Source organism: Copadichromis virginalis, linkage group LG5 (genome assembly GCF_057382275.1).
Source record: "Copadichromis virginalis isolate Kocher_CV1m ecotype Utaka linkage group LG5, C_Virginalis_male_GT1.1, whole genome shotgun sequence".
Lineage (NCBI taxonomy): Eukaryota > Metazoa > Chordata > Actinopteri > Cichliformes > Cichlidae > Copadichromis > Copadichromis virginalis.
In genome coordinates, this window is record NC_140622.1 from 15,943,708 (window position 1) to 15,969,537 (window position 25,830).

General features: G+C 41.3%; 1 protein-coding gene across 1 annotated transcript in view; it reads right to left on the reverse strand.

Annotated features, from left to right (window-relative positions):
- The window catches only part of plxna1b (plexin A1b), a 182,495-nt gene that overhangs the window by 46,930 nt on the left and 109,735 nt on the right, over positions 1-25,830 (reverse strand). The window contains exons 9-10 of the mRNA XM_085456200.1: positions 25,570-25,684; positions 11,164-11,364 (exon numbers count right to left, since the gene is read on the reverse strand). Of these exons, the coding sequence (XP_085312326.1) occupies positions 11,164-11,364; positions 25,570-25,684 (316 nt within the window). The remainder of the gene's footprint in view (positions 1-11,163; positions 11,365-25,569; positions 25,685-25,830) is intronic.

Sequence of the window (25,830 nt, forward strand, 5' to 3'; positions counted from 1 at the left end):
ATTTTTGCATCCTGAACTAATAAGAGTTGAAATGTAATTGACTCATCGTTGGCATAATCAGTTTTACGGAATTGCTTTAAATGAGACAACAAGCTTCAAAAGCGGTGATGTGATGGCGGCGTGTTAACTGAACGGGTAACGGAGAAAAGAGCTCCTATGAGTCCCTGCCCAAACTCCCAACATATAAATTATCAATGACAATTATCACCAGCAAATAAAATGCCGCTTTAGAAATTACACCGCCTCCCCAATAACCCCTGCTGATGTGAGGTAAATACAACATCTTCATCAAGAACTTCACAGACTTCACCGAGACAGGTTTTACATTATTAACGTCTCTTTTGTTAGCTGTATTTCACACGACATAAAGCAGACACTATATGACAAGATGGGTGTGTTGTCAGCAGCAATGTTGAGGTGACGGCTGGTGAGACTTCAGATAATGACCTAATGGTGCCCAGCCCCTCTCACTACCTCTGGTATGGTCAGTATCTCCAGTATCTCCCTGGGTGAGAGATAGCAGGACTTTTCTCTTCTAGTAGAGTGGTGATAAAATCCAACGTGAAAGCCCCAAGCTCGGGGCTATGAGCCCTCAAAGATTGAATCTAGCTACAACTTTGCCACTATGTGATATCACCCACTCCAGTGTGATACTGTGAGATTTATCCTGACATCTGTAATAACAGTGAATTTGAATATATTTGAGGGAGGAAAGGACTAAAAAATGTGCACTGAGAAGATAAGAAAATGAGAGGACACAGCAATGTCACAATGTGTGAATGGCTGATTAATTCTTTCATCACTTTTTTTGTGATTGGATGATTTACATTTAGCGGGCCCTGAAGGCTGAGACGCTGATATCCGAATAAAGAAAGACGTCTCCATGCATCTCAGAAAAAATACCACTTTGCTCTTAGAGCTGATTTTAAAGGCAAATTCTTTCAAAATGTGTTTTCAGGCTCACTCTAATTTATTTAGCAGCTGTGAACTACTGAAACTTTTACTTGAGCAACTCTACCTGGAAGCTGGCCTACAGAACACTGAAGAAAAAGAAAAAGAAAAGAGACAACTTTTACAGTCTCACTGTAGATATAGTAAGTTCTGAATTTAGACAGTGCTATTGCATTACAACTAGATTTTTAAGACAAAACATTAGCCTTGGCACAGTACAAAATAATAAGGTAGGGTGTGAAAAGCAAAGTGGATGGGCAAACAGAAAAGAAAAAACCGATAGAAGATGTGAAAATACTTGGAATTTGTGATCAAAAGCTCAGAAGTGGAGTGAAAACAACAAAAAGATGGTGAAAAGGAAGGATGACAAAGAGGGTAGGGAGAGGGGGTATAGAGCAGGTAATGCAGCAGAAAGGGTGAAAGGGAAATAGCGAGGGCAAGATGGATAGAGAGGTGATTGTGTGTTATTCTGTGGACACCATTCATTTACACATGGAATAAGAGGCCGGGGCTGGGCTGTAAGCGCGTGAGCTGGTGGGGGCTAAAGTGAAATTGGCATTTTCAATTTGTTCTCTGACATGTCTGCCTCGGTCTTTTCACACATTCCTCTGCCTCTCCTTCTCTTGCAATCCTCCTTTCCAACCCTCCTTTTTCTCTTTCCCTTTCCCTCTCATTATTCCTTCCCTATACCTCTTTACAAACCTCTTCCCCTATCAATCTTAGCTTGACTTTCTCTCATCTGCCTCAATCCCCCCCAAAAGGTCCACAGTCAAACAAGGAAATATGAACCAGATTCCTTATCAGATATACCAAACATTTCCAGAAAAACACATGTGCACACTGTACTATAAATATATGTCCGGCACATGGGACTCCTTCCAGAGAAGGATGCCGGCAAATTCATCAAAGACTGATCACATGGTCTGTACAGGAAGTAAAATATGATGAATAAAAACACATGCAAACACAGGAAGATAGGGCACAGCAAAAACACATTTTGGACATCAGCTATTATTTCTCTTCTGAAGTTTGACCATATGAACCTCTTCAATCTCTCCCTCCCTCCTTCCTCATCGCTCCACCACAAGACCACCCAGTCTGCCTGGGAACAAGAGCACTTCTTCAATTGGTAAAGATGGAGAGAACGTGTGAGTGTGTTTGAGTGTATATCTGCATGCAAGACAATAGGAGAGAAGAACGGGGAGAAAAAAGGAAGTGCACAGGGACACTGCACTGTGAACATGTGCAAAGAGTGAAAAAGCATCAAAGCATCGCAGCGAGAAGGAGATAAAGAGGCAAAAAGAGGCAGGAAACACAAGACATCTGGAATAAAGCTGAGACATAAAAGCTAGAGATGCAAGTGGGAGAAAGATGGTGAGAGTAGAGAAGAAGGCTGTTAACCAGCCAAGGTCAGCTTTGTATTTGGAAATTGCTCAAGCTGATGAAGGGGTTCGAAAATTATCAACCGCTCTCTGAACAGTCAGTTGTGTTTACACTAAGCAGCAGGTAGGTTTCTCATAATCTGTAACATGACACGAAGGTTGTTAAATTGAAGCAGTCAAAATCTAAATGGCAAATAAACAAAATTAAACACTGTTATCCTGAATGCTTTATTTTGTAGAGATTAACAGGGAATACTGCTATATAAATAAACCTGAATTAAATTAATCTAAACACACAAACAGAGAGAAAGGAACTCGCTGCAATACCAACATGATAAAGAATAACAAAAGAAAAACAAATTACCAAAATTTCAATTACTTGAATACCAGACCATTTCTTTCCAAACCATTTTTAAAGACAAAAACATATCTATACATCCATCTGCTGTATTCCCACAGGACAGAAGACTAGCTTTAGTTAAGGACAAGAGACCGAGGTGCCATTTATTTCTGCCCTTGCTTCTCTGCTGAACAGCAAATTCTAAGAGAAGGCCTTTTTCTTCTTTGACCATGTTACCAATTTTACTCAATAAAGTAGAATAGTAACATATTTTAGATGTATATCAGCCTCTTAACACTGATTTTTACCTTGTTGCCTAACTCAAAATGTCCACCACAAGTACACATCAATAAAACACCAAAGCTATCTATCCTCTGTTTTTTGTTGTTTTAAATCTATGATACAAGAATTTGCCCATGTCTGTATATCAGTCCTCAAAGAAGAGTCTATATTGGGAACTGGGACAACACAAACATGCATATTTAGTTAGGGAGGAGAGTGTATGTGCATGTATGTGTGTTAAACGGGCAGCAGAGAGTGGGGGAGCCATTGGAAAGGTTAGGTTATTATCCAGAGCTCATCTTCTCTCATTGCACCAAGGGCTTATTAAACTTTTATACTGAACCACCACTGTTGCACAACACAGCGTTCAGGGAATACACACATGGGCCTTGGACAGGGTTTACGCACATCATACAGCAAATTCCAGTATGAAAATTAAACACCAAGAAATAATTCTAAAAAACAAAGTCACATTGAAAAATGGAACCACAAAATCACTACATTTTACAAAGAGGGCACACAGAGAGAAAATTAGAGATGCAGAATATTTACAATGAAAGAGCAGATGACAGAAACAGGAAATGGAGATTCCATAAAGGAAACAAGAATATGCAGTGACAACAAATAAGCCAGTGTAACAAAAAAACTAAAACAAAGAAGAGAAGAGACATTTGTCACTGGAAACTAAAGAATGGGAGGCAGGTGTAGATGAATGAAGGAGATGAATAAAGGTAGGGTGAAGATGGAAAGTAAGGCAGGTAACAATGGGTAAATTCTATGAGAGCCACAGCCTCATAATTGGTCATTTTGAGGGTGTGCTAAAAAAAAAATATCCCTTTTGCCCAGGGCAGGCCCATGCCTGGGATATGTATGTAATATGTGGGTTACCTTCTTCCTCTGTTCACAGATTTCTCAAGGTGATCCAAAAACCATTAGTTGACATAACATAACCTTCAACCTACATCATTCTAGTTCTGACATATTCCACGGTGAAGTAAAGTGAAATGTGTGTTTGCCAGCCTAGATAAGACTCGGCATACAGTGGATGTCCAAGTCTTGTCGTACACACCATCAGTCTTTTATATACACACACACACAACTTCTGGGCAGATATAGCTTCCTTATCAAGGATCAAGTGGTAATCCGTCTTATAGTTTTGTGTTTGTGTGTACGCATGTGTGTGTGTGCATGTGTACGGTCAGGCGACAGAGAATCAGCCCCTGCTCATAATAGGAGCCTGTTAGCCAGTGCTAATCGCTAATGCTAACAGGATTGGAGCATGGCTGGGCCCAGTTCCCCAGCTTATCTCCAGCACAGACACAATAACGCACATGTGTGCATACCCGTTTGCACACATGCATGCTTCCTTCATTGATGGAAAGAAAAAGAGAGGGGTGGAGGGGAGAAAAATGCTGGGTTGAGGGAAAAATAATGCTGCCATAGTCAATGTTTCTTATTTTTCAGCCTATGCATTAAGCTAGTGTAAGCTTGCTAAAATTCTCCCAGGACAAAAGGCTGATTTTTGGTAGTTGGCAGAAATGTCCAGATTTTCAGTGGCGTCAGACTTTTTCTCCTACCTCAACTTAATGCCATTCTTCTGGTGGCCACTAACTAACTTCTCTGCCAAATAACATATGTATGTATATGCTGGTCCCATAATGAGGAAATACAGACCACATTTTGATTTGACTCAGTAACTCCAGTAGTTTGCCATCACTGAGCGCACTCTCCATGACATTAACAAAGCTAACAACAAATATGCAACAAATAGAAGACATTAACTGGCATTAAATGACAAACTTTGTTTTTATGCAGCCCTTTATCACAATATGCAAACAAAATAACATTTAAAGTTTTACACTGTCTCCTCCACTGCGAATTTTTCAAAATGAAGTCAGCATGTGCAAGCCATGCTCTCAGTATTTATTACAAATAAGGTGATGCTGCAACTTAACTTAATGGTTTAATTAATCACAGGATTTCCAGGAAGATTTACCAATTTCTAATATTATATTTTAATGAAAGACTTTAATCTCTTATAGAATGACTTGCTTATAGTAAGATGCTATTACTGACAATATGTTTATGGTGCTTTAACTGCACAGGCTCATTCTGTGCACATCGATATTTGTAGAACGATGAATTTTCTAATAAAAGGTAGGCATCTTTTGAATGTTTACAAGGAGAAGAAAACTGATTCTTCTATGGCAGCATACTGTGATCAGAAGGTGTTTGACATGTATGGCCACACTTCAGACAGTCACATGAAAAGAAAAGTGTGCAAATGCTCTCTAAGAGATGTGAAAGTAAGCCCAGGTCTTTTCTCTGGCTTGACCTCCTGATGGTCTCTATTCTCACCAGGGTAATGGCAGGAGAGCCTTGCTATAACAATCCCTTCAGCTTTTCAAATGTCTCTTCAAATAATGATTTAGAAAAAGTGCAGCGCTGCTATGAGACAAAGGATATGTGGAGTAAATGTTACAAATTGCAGAGATGCAGGGAGACGGAGAGAAATGAGAAATAGATAAGAAAAGTGGGGTGGAGAAGTTGGCATATGCAGATAGCTGTGCTGCAGTTAATTCTTATTTATCCAGGACAGCAGCGTGGGAGCTGTGCTCTTCACCTGCCAGAAGGGAGGAGAGCAAGTGAGCCAGCAACAGGACAGAGATGAAGAGGAAAATGAGGGAGACACACACAGTATGTGAGAGGGAGGTAAAAAAGGGGGCACTGCTGGAGAGGGAAAAAAGAGCACACTATAGGAAGGTCATTGTCTGTTCTTTCTCTCACTTTGAGCTGCTTTAATAGAAGATGGGTCAGCGAGCAGTCAGATAAATGCCAAATAAGGACAGATGAGCAAACACAAGATCTTGTTTAAATATCACAAACTTAAACAGATATGTACACAAGTAATTTGAGCTATAGTAGGAAATCACATGATCAAGACTCATGTTTCTCCCAGCTATAAGATCTACTAAGACAAATACATTAACTTTAAACAACATTGTAACAGATCAGATGAGTCTGGGCTGCCACATGATGATAATCTTTCATCTGCAGCTATCCACAGTAAAACCCAGTGAACGTCTACTGCTTTTTCCCCAAATCCATCCCCACACAATACACACAGAATGTGCAAGCCAATTAAAACAGTGTCAGTGTGTGCTGTGGCTGAGTGCAATGGCAGATCTAGTGTTTATATCTCATTAAGCTGAGCTAGGCCATGCCAGGCCAGACTGTACTCTGCTCTGCTGCACCAACCCTCCACCCAACAGCACCGAGGCCCTCATTAGCCTTTTCCTGCTACCTTTAGCACTATGTGTGTATGAATATATGTGCATGCTATAGTGCGTTTATATTTTAATTTTTTTAATATGCAATTTAGTACTTTAGTTTTATTGTTCCCATAAAAAGTCAAGAGTTTAGTTTGTATTAGGACTGAGCTTCAGCCCTCTCTCTCTCTTTCTTACAAACACACACACACACACACACACACATCACAGGGTGTGTGACACCATTAGACCAGTGTGGTTTGTGTTAACCACTCTCCCTGCAGACATGTTTAGCCTCTTCTCTAGACCTCTGTTTTCTCAGTCTATCCATTCATTCATCTATTTATCCATCTTTCTTGTCTGCCATACTTCTCTCATTTCCCATCGGAAGCCAGCAGACAATTTGTCCTCTCCTCAAAACTCTCTCACAGTACAGTCTCAATACACCCTTCTTCTTTCACTTCTCCTCCTCCTCATCCATCTTGCACACTGCTCTCTACCTCTCTTTTTCCTGGAAGCTCTGGCTAGAAACTTCCCTTTTGTGTCTTTTCTTTTCCAACCCCGCTCTTCTTTGTTTTCCCCAACACAATCTTCCCCAAATCAGTATGGTTGCTTTCTTCTGCTCTCTTCCTGTATAAGTGAGCTCATATGTGCATACACACACACACTGATACAGGAGCACTGGTCTCCACTGCCCAGCAGCAATTCATCATCATTTTATCTCCCTTAATTGGATGCCATCAGGACCCCTGATACTTCGCATCTCTACTTTAACAAACAGCTGCTCTCTATACACAGAAGCGAAGCACACAGACACACACTCTATCCCAAACTAGATTTTCTCCTCCTGCCCCCATGTCTGCTTTTTTTCTCCACTGGTGAAGGACTGGGAGAAAGAGGGTGATGGAGTGGCCGAGCTGTTTATCAGACAGAAGGTAATGGTGTAAGGCCCGCTCTGATATTATCTGTCCTCTCATTCCTGCCCTCCGGGGAGAAACAAGGAAGAAGGATAAAGAGGGAACTGAGGGTAGGAGAATGGAGACGCACAAATGGACAAAAGGCTAAGAACACATGAAGATAAAAGAACAGAAACAAAAAGTCTTGAACAGTTTGACTCTCGTCTCTCACCCACAACCTTCAAACGATGTCCAGCTGCGCTACATCAGTCTGTCTGACCCAAGACTGCAGTCATTTGTGTGTGAAAGAATTGTGTGTACATGTGTTTGTTGCTCCAGCGACCCCTCTGGCACTATGAGCACAACTTCCCAGCCCACAGCTCAGCATCCTATTGGCCTTTGTACCTTAACCGAAGCCCCTGATTGGATCACACACAAGGAAGCTGTCTGGACCGGGTCAGAAAACCGGAAGGCACCAATGTAGACACCAGCTTGTTGGTTTGGTCGCTGCTGATCGGAGTTAACTGCTACCATAAGGCATAGCGGATGGCTCTGTATGTGTCAGTAGTAATGTGGGCTTGTTTGGCACTAATAAATACGAATAGGACACTTTTTTTCTTCTTATAAAATGATCAGCATTTTTCTCTAATTAACTTGCAAATGGACTTCTGACAATCTGCCATTTCACCAACTTTCACAGGTTCCTAAAGAATAAATGCTGAATTACTTTTGGCTATATACCCAACTTCAAAAGTTAAAAATGTAAAGCAGAAATTAGAGCTCTGAGCAGTGTTTTTAAACCCTTACTCTAAATGCATGACTCTTCAAAGTCTTAACACCATGAAGACAAAGGCTTGTTTCGTGTCCCCTCTTGCAAAAGAAAACCGTTTTCCAATATTGCATTCTTTCTCTGGTCTTATGATATGCTTGCTCTTTCCCCGTTGGGATCAGCTGGTATGTACAGTAACCTTATACAGAAATACCACAGCACCAATATTTTCTCCCATGAGCAGATATGGAAAGTCAATACCCAACAAGGTTAGCATAGAGCTGAAGTTACACTATCATATATCATGTCTGCCACATATGCAGTTGGATATTGACAGCCTCCTGTTAGGAGATACAACGCAAGAGCATTGAGTTATTATGGTCACTGTAAGAGCAGTAAGGTATGGGAAACTAAAGTTTAAACATTATCCGACTGTGGATGTCTTGAATATCCTGTGGATAGTTATTTCTTTCGGATAGTCTGATGATATTGTATAAAAGAAAGGAGAATGAGTTTTGGCCTCAGGAGACACTTTTGAGCTGATTTTCTCTCTTACAGCTTCTCATCTCATTTTCCCCCTCTGTTCTTTTCAATATCACTCTCCCTCTCACTTTTCTCCATTCATCTCACCTGAAATTGTCAACTACGCACCAATTTCCCTAGTCCACGTTGCCTTCTCCTATATTCTTTTTCCACTGATTTGTAGTTGTACCACTCTTTTTATCCCTTCTCCTTTCATCAACATTTCCCACCTTCACGTATACTGTCCACTCTGTACTTCCTCTTCACTTTATAGAAATTCTCAGCACACGTCTCATCTCAGCCCTCATCTTCACCTTTTCTAAGTAATGTGTCTCATATGGCACTTGCTGTGGATCTCAAACAAAAAGCTATATTGTGGATTATGCAGCGCTTGTGTTTATCACACTGATCAGCAAGTGTAATGCCCCTTACAGTCTTCTTCTGGAACTGCACATCCAAACACACTCATGCATAGCTACCCGGGGATCCGTAGCCTAAGGAATATAGAAGCATGCAGATGTGCACACATGAACAAACACTGATCGACCCCTATCCTCACAGCTGTATGCCTGCAAGCTGAGGCAGCAGTGTGCACACAGTATAACAGATAAAGTCTATTTCTACTGCAGAACCATTCATGATTTATTGAGTTGGTTCTGAACACTGTCAAAGTAAGAACAATCACGGAGGGGTGCTTGCAGAAAGTAGAGATATAAAGGTCTATAAATAGATAAACTAATATTTAAGACCCGCTTCTTCCAAAATGCCGCTCCAGAGCTATAATAAGACTCTCAAAGTAATAATTCATGACACATAATTAAACTCTTAATCTTGAGCCAGTATGAATTATGCCCTAACTGCAAGTTCATGCAGCTGGCACCTTTTTCCTACTCTGAAACTAAATATGGATGCATGCACACTAGATGAACACGCTACATCGATATCTGGCCATACAGTCAGGATGCCACTGCTATTTGCTAACAGGGGCTAAGTGTTGACAGTCCCGCGCTAATTACTGCTAGCATGTCTGCTTTGTGGACATCAAATGGAGAAATTCAGCTTTTGGCTGAGGCTAGGCTTTGCTGTTGATTAACACTGGCCTTGCAGCTACAATAAACAGTCAATAAACAAGCATCTCTGTGGAGAGACAAGCCTTGCGTTAGGTAATTAGCCCTGCCTTCACAAACAACTGGCTAGCGTGTGCCAACACCTAAAGACTGTCCGTCGATACAGACAGAATCAAACACTGTGCTAGCCGTCACAGCAGCTACACATCAAGCTATACAGCTAAACAGAGACTACTGCTACCCTGTACTCTAAATGTGTCTGCCAGTGTCTGAATTCCTGTGGCAATCTGTGCCTATTATGACCAGTTGCTGCTAATTGAGAAGTGAGTAAGTGCTAAATCTTATTAGGCAGAGACATCCTGAGGTTTCTACTGTCTCTGAATCTATTTTCTTCCAAGTGTGTTATTGTGGCAGCTAAACATCCTCATGTAAAACTAAATTAACAGCAGCAGCTCTAATGGCATCGTATATCTTAGGATGGAATCAGACACGAACAGAAACAAGTAGCAAAAGTGAACTTATGAGAGACGAGGGAGATGGAGTGAGAAAAGTAGGGAAGAGCAGGAAGAAGAAAGAATGACAGTCAGTGGGAGGAAGAGAGACAGGGAGAAAGATGGGCTCTACAGACACAGAGGAAGGGAGAGGGAGAGGTATAGAGTCGAGGTGTAAACATGATCAATCCGCTCCCAACTAGCTTCAGAGACAGACTTCCTCTTCACATTTTCAGCCTCAGTGAAGCGCGACGCTAGCTACCTCTTATCTGTCATGCTAGTTTGAAGCCTCACAAACACAAACACACACACACACACACACACACACACACACACACACACACACACACATATATTTATATATATATAAAAATATAAACACACAACCACATTTCAACACATTGGACAGGCATGGGCCTACACGCAGAAACACTTCAACCTACCAGCAAACGCTCTACACTTATTAAAAACTTCTGCAAAGAAACAAAATACTCCTTTAGACTGCTTTAATCTGGAAGACACCAACCAACTAACCACTCATCCCTATCAGACAAAGCCATGAATAAATTAAAAAAATAAATAAATAACAGAAGCATTGGGGGGAAAAAACAAAACACTATGGCTGACCATCGTACCTGATCAATAATTTATATATTACACATCAGCCATGACAATCTGTTATGATTTGGACCAGAACAGGAAATGCCTCATTATAAATTTGTATTAATTCAAATGTAAACACTTGCCGTCACAATATCTAATTGCTAACTATCAATTCTATAGTATTACATCATTTATTTTGATCAAGACTATGCTAGTGTCCAAGTAATGCACGACATCTATCAGGACAATGAGCACATTAGTGTCTAGATAGCCATTACCTGTAGGAGACCATTATTTAACCTTGGCCAAGTCAATGCCCGCACTGGGAGCATGATTTAGATACCTAGTTGCATTGATTAGGTCAAAAGTAACAGTGCTTAATGGTTATCCTTCTACTCTGTGTGCAGTTCTTGCCCTGTTCAGTGTTCAGGAATTTTGGCTGCTTTTATTTTACAAGTGAGCGACAGAAATCCCCCCCCACCTTTCAAACTGTTAGTGTACATCACAACACCTGCTTTGTTTTTCACCATTAACATCGCTTCATTCAGCTTGATTGCATAAAATAAATACATTCAATCTCTCCATACTAACCGCAGTTTTCTGGCACTGGATGGAGGTGCTGTTGAATCGCAGTGCAGGCACATTGTGGATCTCCCCCTGGATGTGGAAGACGCACTCATAGTTTCTCTGTCCAGACTGGGGCTGTGGCAGGTTCTTTGCAGCTAAGGTGATTGGCTTTGTTACCCCGACAGGGATGTATATCTGGGTTGACGGCAGAATCTGAGGGCAATCCTGTGAAAAACAAATGTGGGGAAAATAAATGCTTAACTTTTACACCCAAGACAAGACCGTTAAAGAATAAAGAGAGTCAGATAATTCCACAAAGTCAGAAAGGCATGCAAACAAGAAGTGAATAACAACAAGATAAGAGCTGGGATGACAAAATATATCATTTGTTTGCTGTTAACAGCTGAAGAGGCAAGAAGGCCGAGGCTTGCGTACTGTATTTGCCTTCATGCTAGATTTCCCATAACACGCTCTAGTCTAGAGTCGCGCTGTGATGCACTGTTCGCGTGCTGTATGCTTGTGCAACACTCCTGCTGGCCTTGCACCAGATTAATGCTGTACAACAACATTAGAGCAAAAAGCTTTTTGTCTATAGCTCATAAACTATTATCTACCAAGTAAAATTACTCGCATCACAATGGTGTAACATTGTTTTGGCACGAGGATGCGCTCCAGCGTATTATATCCATGTGTGGAATGGAGTAATGAGCTCATGAACTTGTGTTCAGCCTGTCTGTGTGAGTGTGTGCGCACGCTCTCACGGTGATATTGGCCAGAGCTGAATGTCTTGTTTGGATCATCTGGAAGTAGCCCATCCACTGGCTTACATCACTGCAGTACACAACCCCAGAGGGTGTGTGTGTGTGTGTGTGTCCTTCCATAGATGTGTAAGACAAATAGGTTTCTCAATATGCAATTGGACTAATTAAGTATGGTCGCATGTGTTTGCTGAACAAGAAGTAGATTGGGCAGTCTGCTCAGTATGTAATGTTCCCTAGATATGCATTTGTGCATGTGCTGGAAGAAATGAAGTCATTAGAGTGTTCATGCCACGATCTGGCACTGATGCAGATCCTGTCAACAGTTAGAATGAGAGCCAGAGAAAGAGAGCAGGAGGGTGGGTGACAGATCCTAAAAAACATGACTTAAAACTTGGGTGGAACCATCCCACCCCGTACTCTGCCTCTTGAGACAAAAGGATAATAAACCAGATCAGTGCTGACAAATCACAAATTTTACAACCTAGAGACACTGTAAAGTAACTCAAATTATAAGAGACATGTGCAGATAGAGAATGCAAACTGGACTTCTTTCAGAAGGATAAAAGGCCCTAAAACAATAGATTAAGATTCAGAGTGTTCCTCTAAAAGTATTCATTTTAGATTTCATAGTCCCAGCAAGATAGTGCAGCTCTACAGAGCAACACACTCACGCTGACAAGTCCAAAGGCAAGAATAAGATACACTAAGGGAAAAGGAAAGCACTGACCAGATCCTTGTAAAATATTCACAATACACAGCCTCTCCTTCACTTCTTGTTGTTTCTTTAAGCAGATAGCTGGCTCACTGTCAGTGATTTTTTCTTTCCCCTCCTCTAGCTGTAGCTATTATACATTAGAAGCTACAGCATGTCCCCAGGGCCTGAACACAATGCTGGAGTTTGTTCATTAGCCTGCTTAGCCCTGGCCTTGTGTGTCTGATCACACACAAACACATGCACAACACATAATGAGAGAGGGGAATACTATAGTAGGAAGAAGCGGGTTGCTGAAGACCTGATGTATAATCAACTAGGAAGAAGGCGGCGGGTGTGGGGAAGATTGGTGTGCAGGGAAAATGGATGGTGTAGAAGGAGGGAGTGAAGTAGGGAATGGAGGAAAGAAAGGAGAGGAAAGATTGTTGAGAAGAAGAGAAATAAATGAAGGAAACAGCAAGAACCAGAGGAACCAGTTTAACTGGGGAGCGAGCATCAGGAAAAGAAAGCTGAGTAGTAAGAGAAGCAAAGGAAAAAAGGAAAGGAGAAAAAAAGGATATGAAGACTGAATAAAGAGGGATCAAAAGGAAATAAAAAGAAAAATAATACAAGAATCAGGAAATGACAAATATTCAGGTAGAATGCCTGAATCCCTCTGCATCACTTCGATCTCTTTATCACACATTCATCCAGCATCATCCACACCATGTACCCAAGCCCCATGACAATGTCCTACTTAATTAACTGCCTAGAGTATCTGAAAACACTTGAAAATTGATGGAAGGGTAGAGACAGAGTGAGCGGGAGAAAGAGGAGAGAGATGATGCGGTTTGAAGTCTGCTTCAGAGGGGGAAGAAATGCTCATGTCAAAAGCCGTGGGCTTGCATTGTCCAGGGAGCCACAAGAGAGGAAAGGAAAGGTTTCAGTATCCCGCTGTTAAAGCTAACTAGTAGAAGCCAATGTGTTAGAAGCTAACATAGCCTGTAGGACAAGCTGCAGCTAGCCAAAGTTTTATTTATCCGTCTATTGAATTTGTGTCAGCAGAACGTTTTTTCTACCAGTCGTCATTATACTGCCCTTTGCTTCTTTCAGTCTTCTGTATTAAATTCTAATAAAAAGCAAAACAATTATTTAATAGGTTAAACTATAATAATAATAATAATAATAATAATAATAATAATAATACACAACTTTTTTCCTCTTTGGGCATTTTAAGGGTGTCAATGCAGAAAAATAGAAGAAAATTCAATTAAGTACTTTGTTCAAATACAAGCTGATGGTGCTTTCGAGACACAATGGAAAGGAGTTCCGGGAGAAAAAGAGAAAGGAGGTAGAAGGCAGGAAAAACAGGACATTGTGGGAAAGAGAGCAGGATAAAGAAGAAAGTGCTCTGCAAGGAAAAACTATTCCATCAGTTTTTGTGACAGGTGCCAAAACAGTTCAAAGCTTGCATTAGGGCTACAAAGTGCAGGGTGCACCGAAACAATATTTCACTGGGGGGGATTCGTTTGAACCTTTATTTCCTTCCTTTTCCTGACTTCTCGAACTTCAATTCATCTGTGAAGGCGGATACTGTGGCTTTATTGGCTAGATATGACATGTAAAAAATGTAAGCATCTGCAGTCTTTTTGTACCTACCTGCACACGTTTTATGTTGCATTTGCAAATTTTATTCAATAGATGATCGAAGGCTGATTTGAGTTCGTCTTTACACATAAATGCTTCACACCAGGAACTGTTTGCACAGAACAGCAGCTCGCTTCATCATAAGGATCACTTAATCTCACTGTAGTGTAACCACGGTAAAGTCGCATGCGCCCGTGAAGTGGAAAAGATGCCTGAAGGAATGCGCGCCACAGATGGTTTCTCCAAAAGAGAACACAGCACAAAAACATCTGCTCAATCTTAAGATTTTGATGACTGTCTTTGCATTCTGACATCTTTATAAGTATTTTTAAAAACAACAGATGTAGATAGTGTAACAGAAAACCCCTTTGCCAAATTTAACTCTTTTCTTCTGACTGTACTAATTATGACAATGTCAAATCCTCCCACACTGACTGGACTGTGCTCTAGGAGCATGTACCTGTGTTTTTGAGAATAACAACGAGTGTCGATGTTGCAAAGTGTGTGTGTTTTTTGATGGCTGAAGTCCAAGTCTGCAGCTTCTGTTAAAGTAGCCGGAGGGCTTTCCTCACCTCTTTGTATTTGTTTTCCCTCAAAGGCCCCTGTTAGCTTTTCTGCCTGAGGCTAGTCCCACCACTCTTTTACAGTAAAGGAATATATAATTATATAGACTGTAATATTTAATTTAATTGTATTTAATAAAGACGGGGTCATTAAAAAATGCTACTGCAGAAGTAAGTTTTGAGTGCAAGTACTCAAACTGCCATTCCAGTTCCAGCTCAATCTAATAAATTCCTTCATTTTCAGTGCTCTGATATTTACACGCTACGTCTACCACACCAAATGAGAAAATATACGAGAGAGAAAAATTAATAAAACCAGTGTTCGGCAGGGAAAGGAGATAATCTCTTCTTGCAGGTGAGCAAAACACCTTTTAACATCCGCCAAGAGCAGATAATGAGACAGTCGGCAGGAAAGTGCGCATGTCTGTGTGTTCATGCAGATATGTTGAAGGTGAGAGATTAAAATCAAGACTTCGACGGGGTGGTGTGAAAGGAGAGAAAAAGAAAGCGAGCGCAGAGTGGGAGGATGAAGGCAAAAGTCAGTGTGCGGCGCTATATAAATAAATAACTGTATTAAAAAGCCAAAAGAGTTCTGAAGGCTGTGGCATAGCCTGACAAGATATAAATTAATAAAGCTCCAAAAACACTGCGCATATGTAATGAGGTGGATGTCTGGTCGTTTTTTTAAAGCCCCCCCTAGTCTCTCTTAGCCCCCACCCCCTGCATCCATCCATAATTAATTAGCTGCCTCTGTGATGTGGGGACTATAGATCAGGGAGGAGAAAAAATAACACGCTAAATTATGAAGTAAAGCGATATGGGCAACCCGGGGGAGAGATGAGATGGCATAGATGGTCACACAGGAGCTGAGGGGGGGCACACTGGTACAATAACAGGGACAGTGTGTATGTGTGCATGTAAGTGTGTCCATGTGTGTCAGTCACGAGGGGGGCAGACAAAAGGGTATATGGAGAGTGTTGGACGCCCACCCCCCTGCCGGCTGTCGACATGGCCCCCAGGGTTTCTGACAGAGGTCTCACATCGCAAACCAAAGAGCTGCAGCCTTGAACTTCAGAGTCCCATTTATCCTTTAGTTCAATCCACTATACATTAATAAATAGCACTGGGTGGATCACACATTTTAGCAGTGTGAAAATTGCACCATTAAAACTGAAGGTTAACATCTTAAACAAGTAACCTTTGTTGAGGGCCACCCACCTCCAGTCAACTAATACGTAATGCTGAATAATTAAAACATAAACCACAGTCACATTGTTATATTATCCGTTTAACTGTATTTGCAGCTGGAATTTCAGCGTTTTAATATCTGTGCCACCAAAGATCATATACAGCCATACAGCATCGTTATGTTCCAGAAAGATAAATACCCAGACACAAAACAGAACACAGGTGGTAAAATTAAACATCAACAGTGCAGTACGATGACGCCAAATCAACAACAGAATCACTTACAAAAGATTCTACGGGTGGAAATGTGATAACAGTACTATAATATACTGCGGTGGTTACTGATTAGACTACATTGTTCTTTTCATCTACATGAATTGTTTAATGCTTAATAACTGATCATTTAAAGACATATGAATGGTTTTCAGGTTTAAGAAACAGCTTTTTAAATGAGATTTGGGGGAATTTAAACCACATTGTTAATTGAAGCTCATTCCTTAATTGATGTAAGCCACGTAACACCATGCCATGACATGTCATACATCATATTGTCATTTCAAGGACCACATAGTCTCTTGCTCCCTTGTCTTCTGTGTAGCAGCTGGCTTGCAGCCATGTGCTTCTTTAAATGAGTGAGTGTGTGTGTGTGTGTGTGTGTGTGTGTGTGTGTGTGTGCGTGTGCGTGTGTGAGTGTGAGAGAGAGAGAGAGTGTCTTTGTGCATGTACTAGTTTTGGACTTTGGACTCATACTAGTAAGGAAAAAACATAAGATCCATTAGGTCTGAATATAAAGACCAGAAGGAGAGTGCACAGGCATATTAAGCCTTAAATCTACAAGCCATTAAGTACACAATGATACAATTACTACAACACATGTAATATATGACACCCAGAGGTGCAAGTATTATTAAAAGTGAATAAAACGGAACATCTCCATAAGCTGCAGGGTGTGGTTCATATGCGGAAGCACGTGTGCACACAAAGTTGATGCGAGCTTATTAGCAGGCAGAAACCAGAAAGATGTTCTGTGACCAGACAGACACCTACTGTGGGGGGGAGGGAGGGAGAGAGACTGTGGGGGAAAGAGTGGAACAACTTAATAAGGCAGCAACATGTAGAACAGAGCAGGAGCGAGGGAAGCAGAGGAAGAAAAGGGACTTTGAACCTTGAAAGGGACTATGAGATTGTCTGCCCACGCCCTGCTTTCTTAGCAGAGCAGCGATGTAGGGAGGAAGACTGAGAGAGAGGGAAATAAGGGGATGAGCGCAGAGGAATGAAGGAGCAGAGAATGGAGAGTTTAATTTAAAGTGAGATGCCAGAGAATGTGTGATATAAATGTAATTCAACATGGATTATCAAAGTCTCACAGAGCAGATGCTTGACTGAACCTACCTACATACATGATCCTCCTATGCTGTGCAAACACACACGCACACTCAGACTGCTTTGATGTAACACCCAAGCAAACATACATGTTGATTTCATCTCCTAATCCCTCATCCTTGACTTACAAGAAAGCTGCCAAACCTACACAGTTTATCCCCTCGACACACATGGCGCAGTATGCCATAAAACAATAAAAAGCAAGAATGTGTGAATATTTTTTTGAGAGCACATCCTTTATTTTTTTTTCTCCTTATGGATTTTCATAGAGTAGAGGGGGAGGGGTGGGGGCGCTTGGCACCCCGTTATCATTCTAACCCAGATATGTCAGCAGCAATCAAACCTTGTGCTTTTCAGCTTTTCAAAGACAAGCTTCGATTTTAGAGGTAGATACGCTCTCCTGTCTCCTGCCTCATGCCTCTTCTCTGAAGACAGCACCATAATTCAGCAAAAGGATAGACTAAAACTGACTTTTGTTTTCCAGATTAAGTGGATGAGCAGACCAATATTATCTCATTTCTAATTTTGTTTGCAGATTCCCTTAATGATTAACCCTGATCAGCTTTGTTACCATGATTTACACATTTATGATCTTAAAGAAGCTGGTCATTAAGAATCCAAAGTGCAAAGGTCCGCTGATAAATTTGGAACTGAACAGTGTACCAACACACTTTCTGCACATTCCTTAAAAGGGTAAAATAGTATAAAACAAGTCTAATAAATCAGTCAAAATTAAAGAGAAAAGTCAAAACAATTACATTTGTCTTTTAGCTCACATATGTAACTAATCAAATCGTCAAAGAAATGTTTCCACCCCCAAAATGTGCTGAATCATGTAAAACTGGCAGCATAAGGTGAAGGTTTACTTCAGATCTAATGACGTCTGACTATCGTAGTCTTAAATCAAACTACATGAATTCTACACTTTGTTTTTATATGATTTTATGTGATTTCCCCCCACGTATTTTGATGCCAGCAAGGGTGAGGACTTGATCAGTGCTTCTAATCAGATGCATAACAATGGAACAAAGAGCACTGTGCGAACAACCTCCCCTTAGGCCAATTTTCAAAGAAAAGGTAGGTTAACAACCCTGCTGCTGAAGTAAGGATGGCATGCAAAAGCAGCTAGGAGATTAAAAAAATTAATATACATAAATATATTCTTTATTTATAGAGCTTTGTGTTTTAAAATAACGTCAAGGTTCAAAAGGTTAAAAAAAATAACTCCATCTTTCTGAAGCTTGTATGTAAGTGCATCACTGTCCATCTTGAGTTTCTATAGGAGTGCAATAGTGTCATGAAATGGAGGCTGGAATAAAAATCAGTGAGAGCCACTTTACTAAAACAGCACAGTGAAAAGCCCAACATGACAGACACAGTTAGCTGGTCTTGTGAGACTGGGCGACTCAGCACGCTACCGGATTTTATTTCCTGCCTCTCTTTCTCTATGCCTCTCCATCCCAGCAGGCAGTTAGCGTTTCTCAATCACAATCGCTCTCCTTTTCTGATCTGCCTGCACTTCGGAGTTTGCTTTTCCTTCAGCTCACTTTACTGTGTTACTACTCCAACTGCTGACATCTCCTTCCTTCAGTGACTCTGTATTTATTTCTTCTATCCTGTCTTTGACACACGCAGGGGTTGATGGCGAAAATGCAATATTCATCTGTGTTCACCATTAGGCAGGCTGGCTGTGAGGGCTGCGGAAATGAAGATTTAACACAGCCTGAATAATTGAACCACTGGGACATGTGACTGACACAAAGAAACACACTGGCACAAAGAAAAAACACTAATCCACGCGTGCTGCAAACCCCTGTGCATCTATCATGTCATATTCCTATGAGTGTGCCTATGTGTCCATTCCTGTGAATCTTTACTTCACACCTACTCTTCATTTAGCTTTCACTTGTATTGTATTCAGTGCTGCAGCTGGTGTGCTAGCACAGCTGGGGTGATACCTGCAGCATCAGTGGGCTTTGTCGTCTGTCGGCGAATTACATCAAGGAGAGAATTCTTCACATTTTCTCAATGTCGTATGAGGATGAAGACTTTTCAACCAAATACACCAATAACGTGCTATTAATACTCGCTTAACACAAGCTGCATTTGCTAAACTTCTCCCTCTTCCATGAATAAAACTGTCTTTGTGCAGTTGTCTACTACACGAAAGTCCACCCAGCCTCCCCGCTTCTACTGAGCCTGATGGATGGTGCAAAGCAGTGCAGAAGTCATAATGGAAGCTTTGAGCAGAGATCCTGAAAGAACATTAGGGGGAAGAAGAAAAAAAGCTGGGATTTGGGAATGTTACGACTAAAAACAGCCACAGACAGGCAGAGATTAAGCATCTGGGATGTATGGATCTTACTGTATGTGACCAATCGTCGAAATACAGTAACACCCAGAGCAGAGCCTCATTTCCAACACTATGATTAGGACGCTAGGAACTAGGAAAACTAGAACAACACACACATGCAGAGTGCTGCAACTTTAATGAAGGGCTGAATTGGATGACCATGGATGTATGAGAGAATCTACCAAAACACCTGATACAATCTCACACTGATTTCCCTGAGGGGCAAAATGCGGTTACTAACTGTTGGAAGTTTCCTCGGGAGCCTCACAAAGAAAAAAAAAACAAAAAACAAACAGAAGAGCTAGAGGACTGAAGCTGTTTGAAAAGCTAAAGAAGGTGCACTGCTACCAAACCAAACCAAGAGTTAAACATTGGACGGTCATGGTCTGACGATGCTCCATCTGGCAAAGAAGCTGTGGTTACTTCAGCCCATCGCCTCCACTTCCTCTCCATGTTCCCCGTCTTTCCCTCCCTCTCCCTTCCTTCCCTCCAACTTTGGAGAGCATTTGGAAAATAAATTGCGTCACTCTGAATGTAATCTGCTGCTCGTTACAGCCAGACTTTCTCTGTTTAACTCCCTGCCCTTGTCTCTGTTTCTTTACATTTTCCCCCCTCTACTCGTTCTGTTTGCATCTGGTCTCAATTACAGCACCTCTAGTCTGTCTTTGGTTTGTCTCTGGTGAAATATATGCACAATTGAAAGTGCTGCATTGTTTTGGAGAACTGCATGAGGGATATTGCATTCCACCTCCACCCATTTCCTAATTTATTTGCTCCCTCTTCACAGCATTGTTTATATTTTATTAAATATGGCTTAGGCACGTCTCCTCATACTGAGCAGAAACTCACATGTGGGGGTGTGTTTATGCAAGTTCAGCTATGAGCTACATGGTGCACTGAGGTGGAGAGAGGAATTCAACAGAATAAAAAGGGAAATTAGGTATTGCAACAGATGAGCAAGTAAAGAAAGACAAACGGATCTGCATGAAGGAACAGTATGGGTAAAGGAGGGAGAAAAGGGAAAAAAGGAGTGTACATAGAGGAGAAAACAGATATTACTAACAGATTAATACACCAGGATGGAGCGATACAAAGCAAAAAAAAAAAAAGAAAGAAAAGAAAAAGATGGATATTATTCAGCCAGTCTTTTCTCCACCTCACCCATATAACCCCTGCAGCCCTGTGCTGCTGGTTGTGCTCTGTCCTGATAAGAGCCAGTGACAGTCACACACAAACACACACTAAAGCAGTATAGTCAAACATGCATATATATCCATGCACCAGGCAAGGCGCCTCAAGCAGCCTTGGCCTATGGCCTAGTGTGTGTGTTCTGCTCAGTGTCTGAGCACCAGCCAGGGCAAACACAGAGTGCCAGAATGTCACCGTCCGGGGCCTCACACCTCCATCACAAATAACCCCATCAGCCATTGTGTGTGTGTAAAAGAGAGCGTGAAAACAAACATTAAGCATGTGTTTCTGTGGCTGTTTAAGAATGTGGGAGCAGGCTGTATGCTTTAAGTGTATTTGGTTAAGAGTGTGTGAGGAAAAGCCATCACTTGAGAAAATGTGTCACTGTATTGTTGCACAGCCGATATGCAGCATCTCTTCTTAATCGCTGGTCAGTGTGTCACAGACTAACATTTGAGTAAATGGCTTCAAGTGTTTGTTAATGTGTCTCCTACCACCACTGCTCTGTTTCGATATGCACAGTGCCCACACTTATAGCACATAAACACATCAATATGTGTTAATAGAATATCTTACCATTTTCCCCACATGCACACCCCTATTTTCTTCATCTCACCTCTCTTGCAGATGTACAGAAAACCACTTATTTAGGACAGTAAAAAAAAAAAACTGGTACAGCTTAAATTTTGCTTCACCTATCCAGAAACAGTGCAGGCTCTCTTACACGTTTTCTGGCAAAATCTAATCCGACCTTCCTGTTCTCGAGTGTGATCAGCAGTTTGCACCTTGTTGTAAACTCTGTGTAGTTCACTTCATTCACGAAGGTGTGTCTTGATTGTAGACTTGGATGATGACATGCCGGCCTCCTCAAGAATCTTCTTAACTTGACTACATGTGGTGAAGGTGCTTCACCTCAAAAACAAGTTCAACAATTGTAAGCAACTCCAGATTTTTTTTCTGTCCAACTTATCTTCAAATAATGAGGGAACAGGACTCACCTGCTATAAACCTGCTTGACAATCAACAGTTAATGCACTACTTTTGTTAAAACTCTTGAATTGAAGCTGAAAGTCTGCATTTCCATCACATCTTGAGTCTTCATTCATATTCACTCTGATGCCATACAAAGTCAAAATTACAAAAATCCTGTTATTGTCCAAATACCTATGGGTCCTAACTGAATGCATTATTCAGGATCAGTGATTTAAGTCAATGCTGGTTAGCTCCCAGACAGAAAATAGCCTCATGAATTGGTCCATTTCATTTTTTCCCCCTTGCTCCATTTTTAGTGTCCAAAATGGATCATACATTAAATGAGTATTGCACGGGCACAGAATACTAGCACTCACTGCTATCTCTAGCTATATGCTTAGCATGCACGTGCGGCAGAACTACTGATCTACTCATCTAACGCTCACTATAAAAGCACACATTTCCCAAAATTCACGCACATTACTAGATGAGGGAAAAAAAGACTTTTGGGTTAAAAAGCAGCAGCCTCGTACCCACAAATCTCAATCAAGTTAACCACCTCCTTGATTGCTCGAGTGAGACTGAGCCTTGCTTTGCAGCAAAATAAACACGTAAGTATGTCTTAACATACCTGAGCCCAGCCACCCCTAACCTTGCTTGGCACTCATCAAGGCTCACAATAACAGTTTATTTCCATGGGTGTGGAGAGGAGAGGAGAGGAGAAATAAAGGAAGCAATCAAGTTCCTCAACAAATGAGAGGAGACAAAGAAAGTTAAAATTCCTCTAGAAGAAACAGGAAATAATTCATCAAGGAGACCTTCTTCTTTCCTCCCTCTCCAGCTTTTTTTTGTTTGTTTCTAGAATAAAGTAACTCCTACTCCTCTCCCGCAATTTTCCGCCCGAATGCTCCTTAATTTGAGGATTTGTTTGTTGTGCCATTGGAAGCATTGTTGATTCATGCATATTTGATTTGGAAATGTCACTCATTATATTTATTTCCTCTCTGCTTACTCTGTCTTTGCCTCACTTTGCTCCCTCTTTTGACACAGTCCATTCACAAAAAAGAACAACACTTTCACTCTTTAGTTGGCTTATTCAAAACCTTTTAGCAGGATTTTCATTCTTTAAACTTGTTTATTTATTTATTTATTTACTTTCTCCCATCACAATGTAATTTGGTGGAACAAATTACAGATGGATGAGATAGCACTGGAGTGCTGGTTTTGTGAGAACGCAAACTAAAGTGTGTGTGTGTGTGGGGGGGGGGGGTCCCGCATTGGCAACAAACCCATCCTCTGGTTGCCATGGTAACAACATTTAGAAATCGTCAGATGATAGGATGAGGGGGAAAAAATGAAGAGAATTAAGGTTATAGAAAAAGAAATCTTATGTACACCTGTCTCAATTTTCTTTTAAATACTTAAAATAATGGTGCTTGTTTTTTGTTTTATTGAAACAGTGGTTAAAAAAAGGGAACTTCATTCGTTTTATGTCGTGCTTCGACTTGTGATCAGCTACCGTCTAGTGAGTAGAACTCCACTTACACCACAGAGTCAGCTGGGCTCCCATCAACCCTGTGTAAACGCTTCTATCTGATTTCTATCTGCCTGAAAATGAGTCTTATCCAGTCCTATCTACTGTGTGTGAGAGTGTTAAAGGTCTGAGTAAAATGCCTGCCATCAGGAGAGCAGATTTCACTCTTATGTTTAACACTGCTTTTTGTATTCAGGATGAAGCTAGAGCATAAAAGGAAACAAAAAGGGATTGTCGGGTGTCTAAATTAGGGGTGCAAGCATATTTGAACACAAACACCCATCCCTGATGTCATGCAATCCCAAGAGGTAAAACCATGAGGTGGATAAGAAAGCGCGGTAAAAATCTCTGTAGTCCTTTCCTTTTTTTTTTAAGCAATGTATATTTTGTACAGCTAGCACAGAAAAAATGGATGAGAAAAAAAAACATGTGGAGACTGAGCATCAAAGTGGAGATGAGGTAGAGAGAGAAGGACCTGGAGAGGAGAAGGATAAGCCTAGCCTACAGGAAGAGCTGTACTTGTTGGGGCACTGAGAGCGCAACTAATGGATAAGGCAGCTAAGAGAAGGATGATGAATGACTTTGTGAATATGTATCTACATGTGTGTGTGTGTTTGTTGTAAGAATGTTTATACTTCGGTTGGATAAAAGACAAAACAGTACTTGTGTGTTTATGCTGTGTGTATGTGTGTGCGTGAGAGAGAGAGAGATGGTGCAGATGATGGTTTCTCTTGTGGAGCACGTGGTCGGTGGTTTCTTGGGCAGACGAGGTGACAGGAGAGGTCTCTCTGTCCACATGCCACTGTCAGCCGATCTGTCTATCCCTTTTGTTTTCCTGCTGTCTTTCTCACTCCGATAATCATCCTCTTTATACGCAGCAAATGCCAACATTTGAAATCCTCATAGTTTGAGATTTATTTTTAAAAGACTTGCTCGGTTAGTCATTAAATAATGTCCAGCTACTTAATTTCCTGTCAAACATCTGATAAACTCATGTAAGCTTATTCAGTTCCAAATCTTACTCTAGCACATGCTATGCCTCAGACAAAAATTCTCCTATCATTCACCAGTGTTACTGAGTTTATATGTTTACTTGCTTCCAGCTTTCCTCTGTTTTTTTTCCCCCTTTCATCCCTGCAGGCCTTTCCTGTTTATCCATCCGTTGCCCCTCTGGCCTCTCTCGGCTCAGAGTATGCTAGCCAGCGCTCTCCCTGTGCCTTGCAGATGGGTGCACTAATCCGCTAACGTTAGCTCCATGAGCCGTGAAGGCTAGGTCGGTGTCTTGTTTTGGACGGGCACTGAGGCTGCGGTTTAACTTGCTAGCATTTGGGATTCTGCACAGCTCAGGTTTGAGGGAAGAGAAAGACGAAAGTAAATAAAGGTCGACCAATTAATAAAGGCCGGTGATTGGGGCTGGCTGACAAGGGGGGACTTTAATCTGCGTAGAGATAACAGCGAAAGTCAGACCACAATATAAGGCGATGGAATCGTGTTTGTGTGTATATGTGTATGTGTGAAGCATCAATCAGACAAAGCACAGGCATGACTGTCAGTCACTTGGGAGTGCAGTGGATTTACATGCGCAAGTCCACAGAGGAGATGAGCGTTTCAGTGCATTTTTCTGTGTGTGTTAATATATACAGGACTGTGTTTGGTGTGTGTGAGACAAAGAAACTAGAAAACCACCCTGAAAACATAACACGGCTCTGCATCTATCACTAATATCCTTGTTTATACTCCAGCAGTTGACAAACACTTGTTATGCCTTGCATGATGCCTGCTGTAGCTGCCAGAAGGCACGATTGATATTAGCTTTTATGCTAATGCAGCATTTGGCTATGTAAGAACAAGGCAGTATTTCCATAGACATTCATTCATCCAAGCCTGCTTATGGCCTTATGGGCCACGACAGAATTATTGCTGCACAGTACACAAGCTGTTGTCACTGTGCCAAAAGCCACTATCACACATACAGACAGCAGACACACGAAGCAGGATAATATGAGGAGAAAACCACAGTGAGGGTGTGAAAGTAAAGGTAGAAGCTGGATGCTGTATGTGTCAAATCGATAGATAACAAATATACATGCAGCAGAAGATGTTGCAGTGGAGTGACAGCAATGTGCACTAATCTGCTCAATGAATCTTACCTCAGAGTTGTTGACACGGCCCTCCTGAAAAGAGCAGTCGTTGGCATTCTGGGTGCACATGTGGCGGTACTTGCACCAGTGGCATGGGAAGGAGCCATTTACACAAGAAAGACAGCTAAAATGGAGAGAGATTAAAAGAGAAAAGAAGTTAACAGGGTCACCTGACTTCTTACTTCAGGCTCAGTCATTGCACTGCTTTACAGCATCATTTGTTATGGCACAGACACAGAAAAAAGTGAAACTGGTCCATCAGTTTCTATC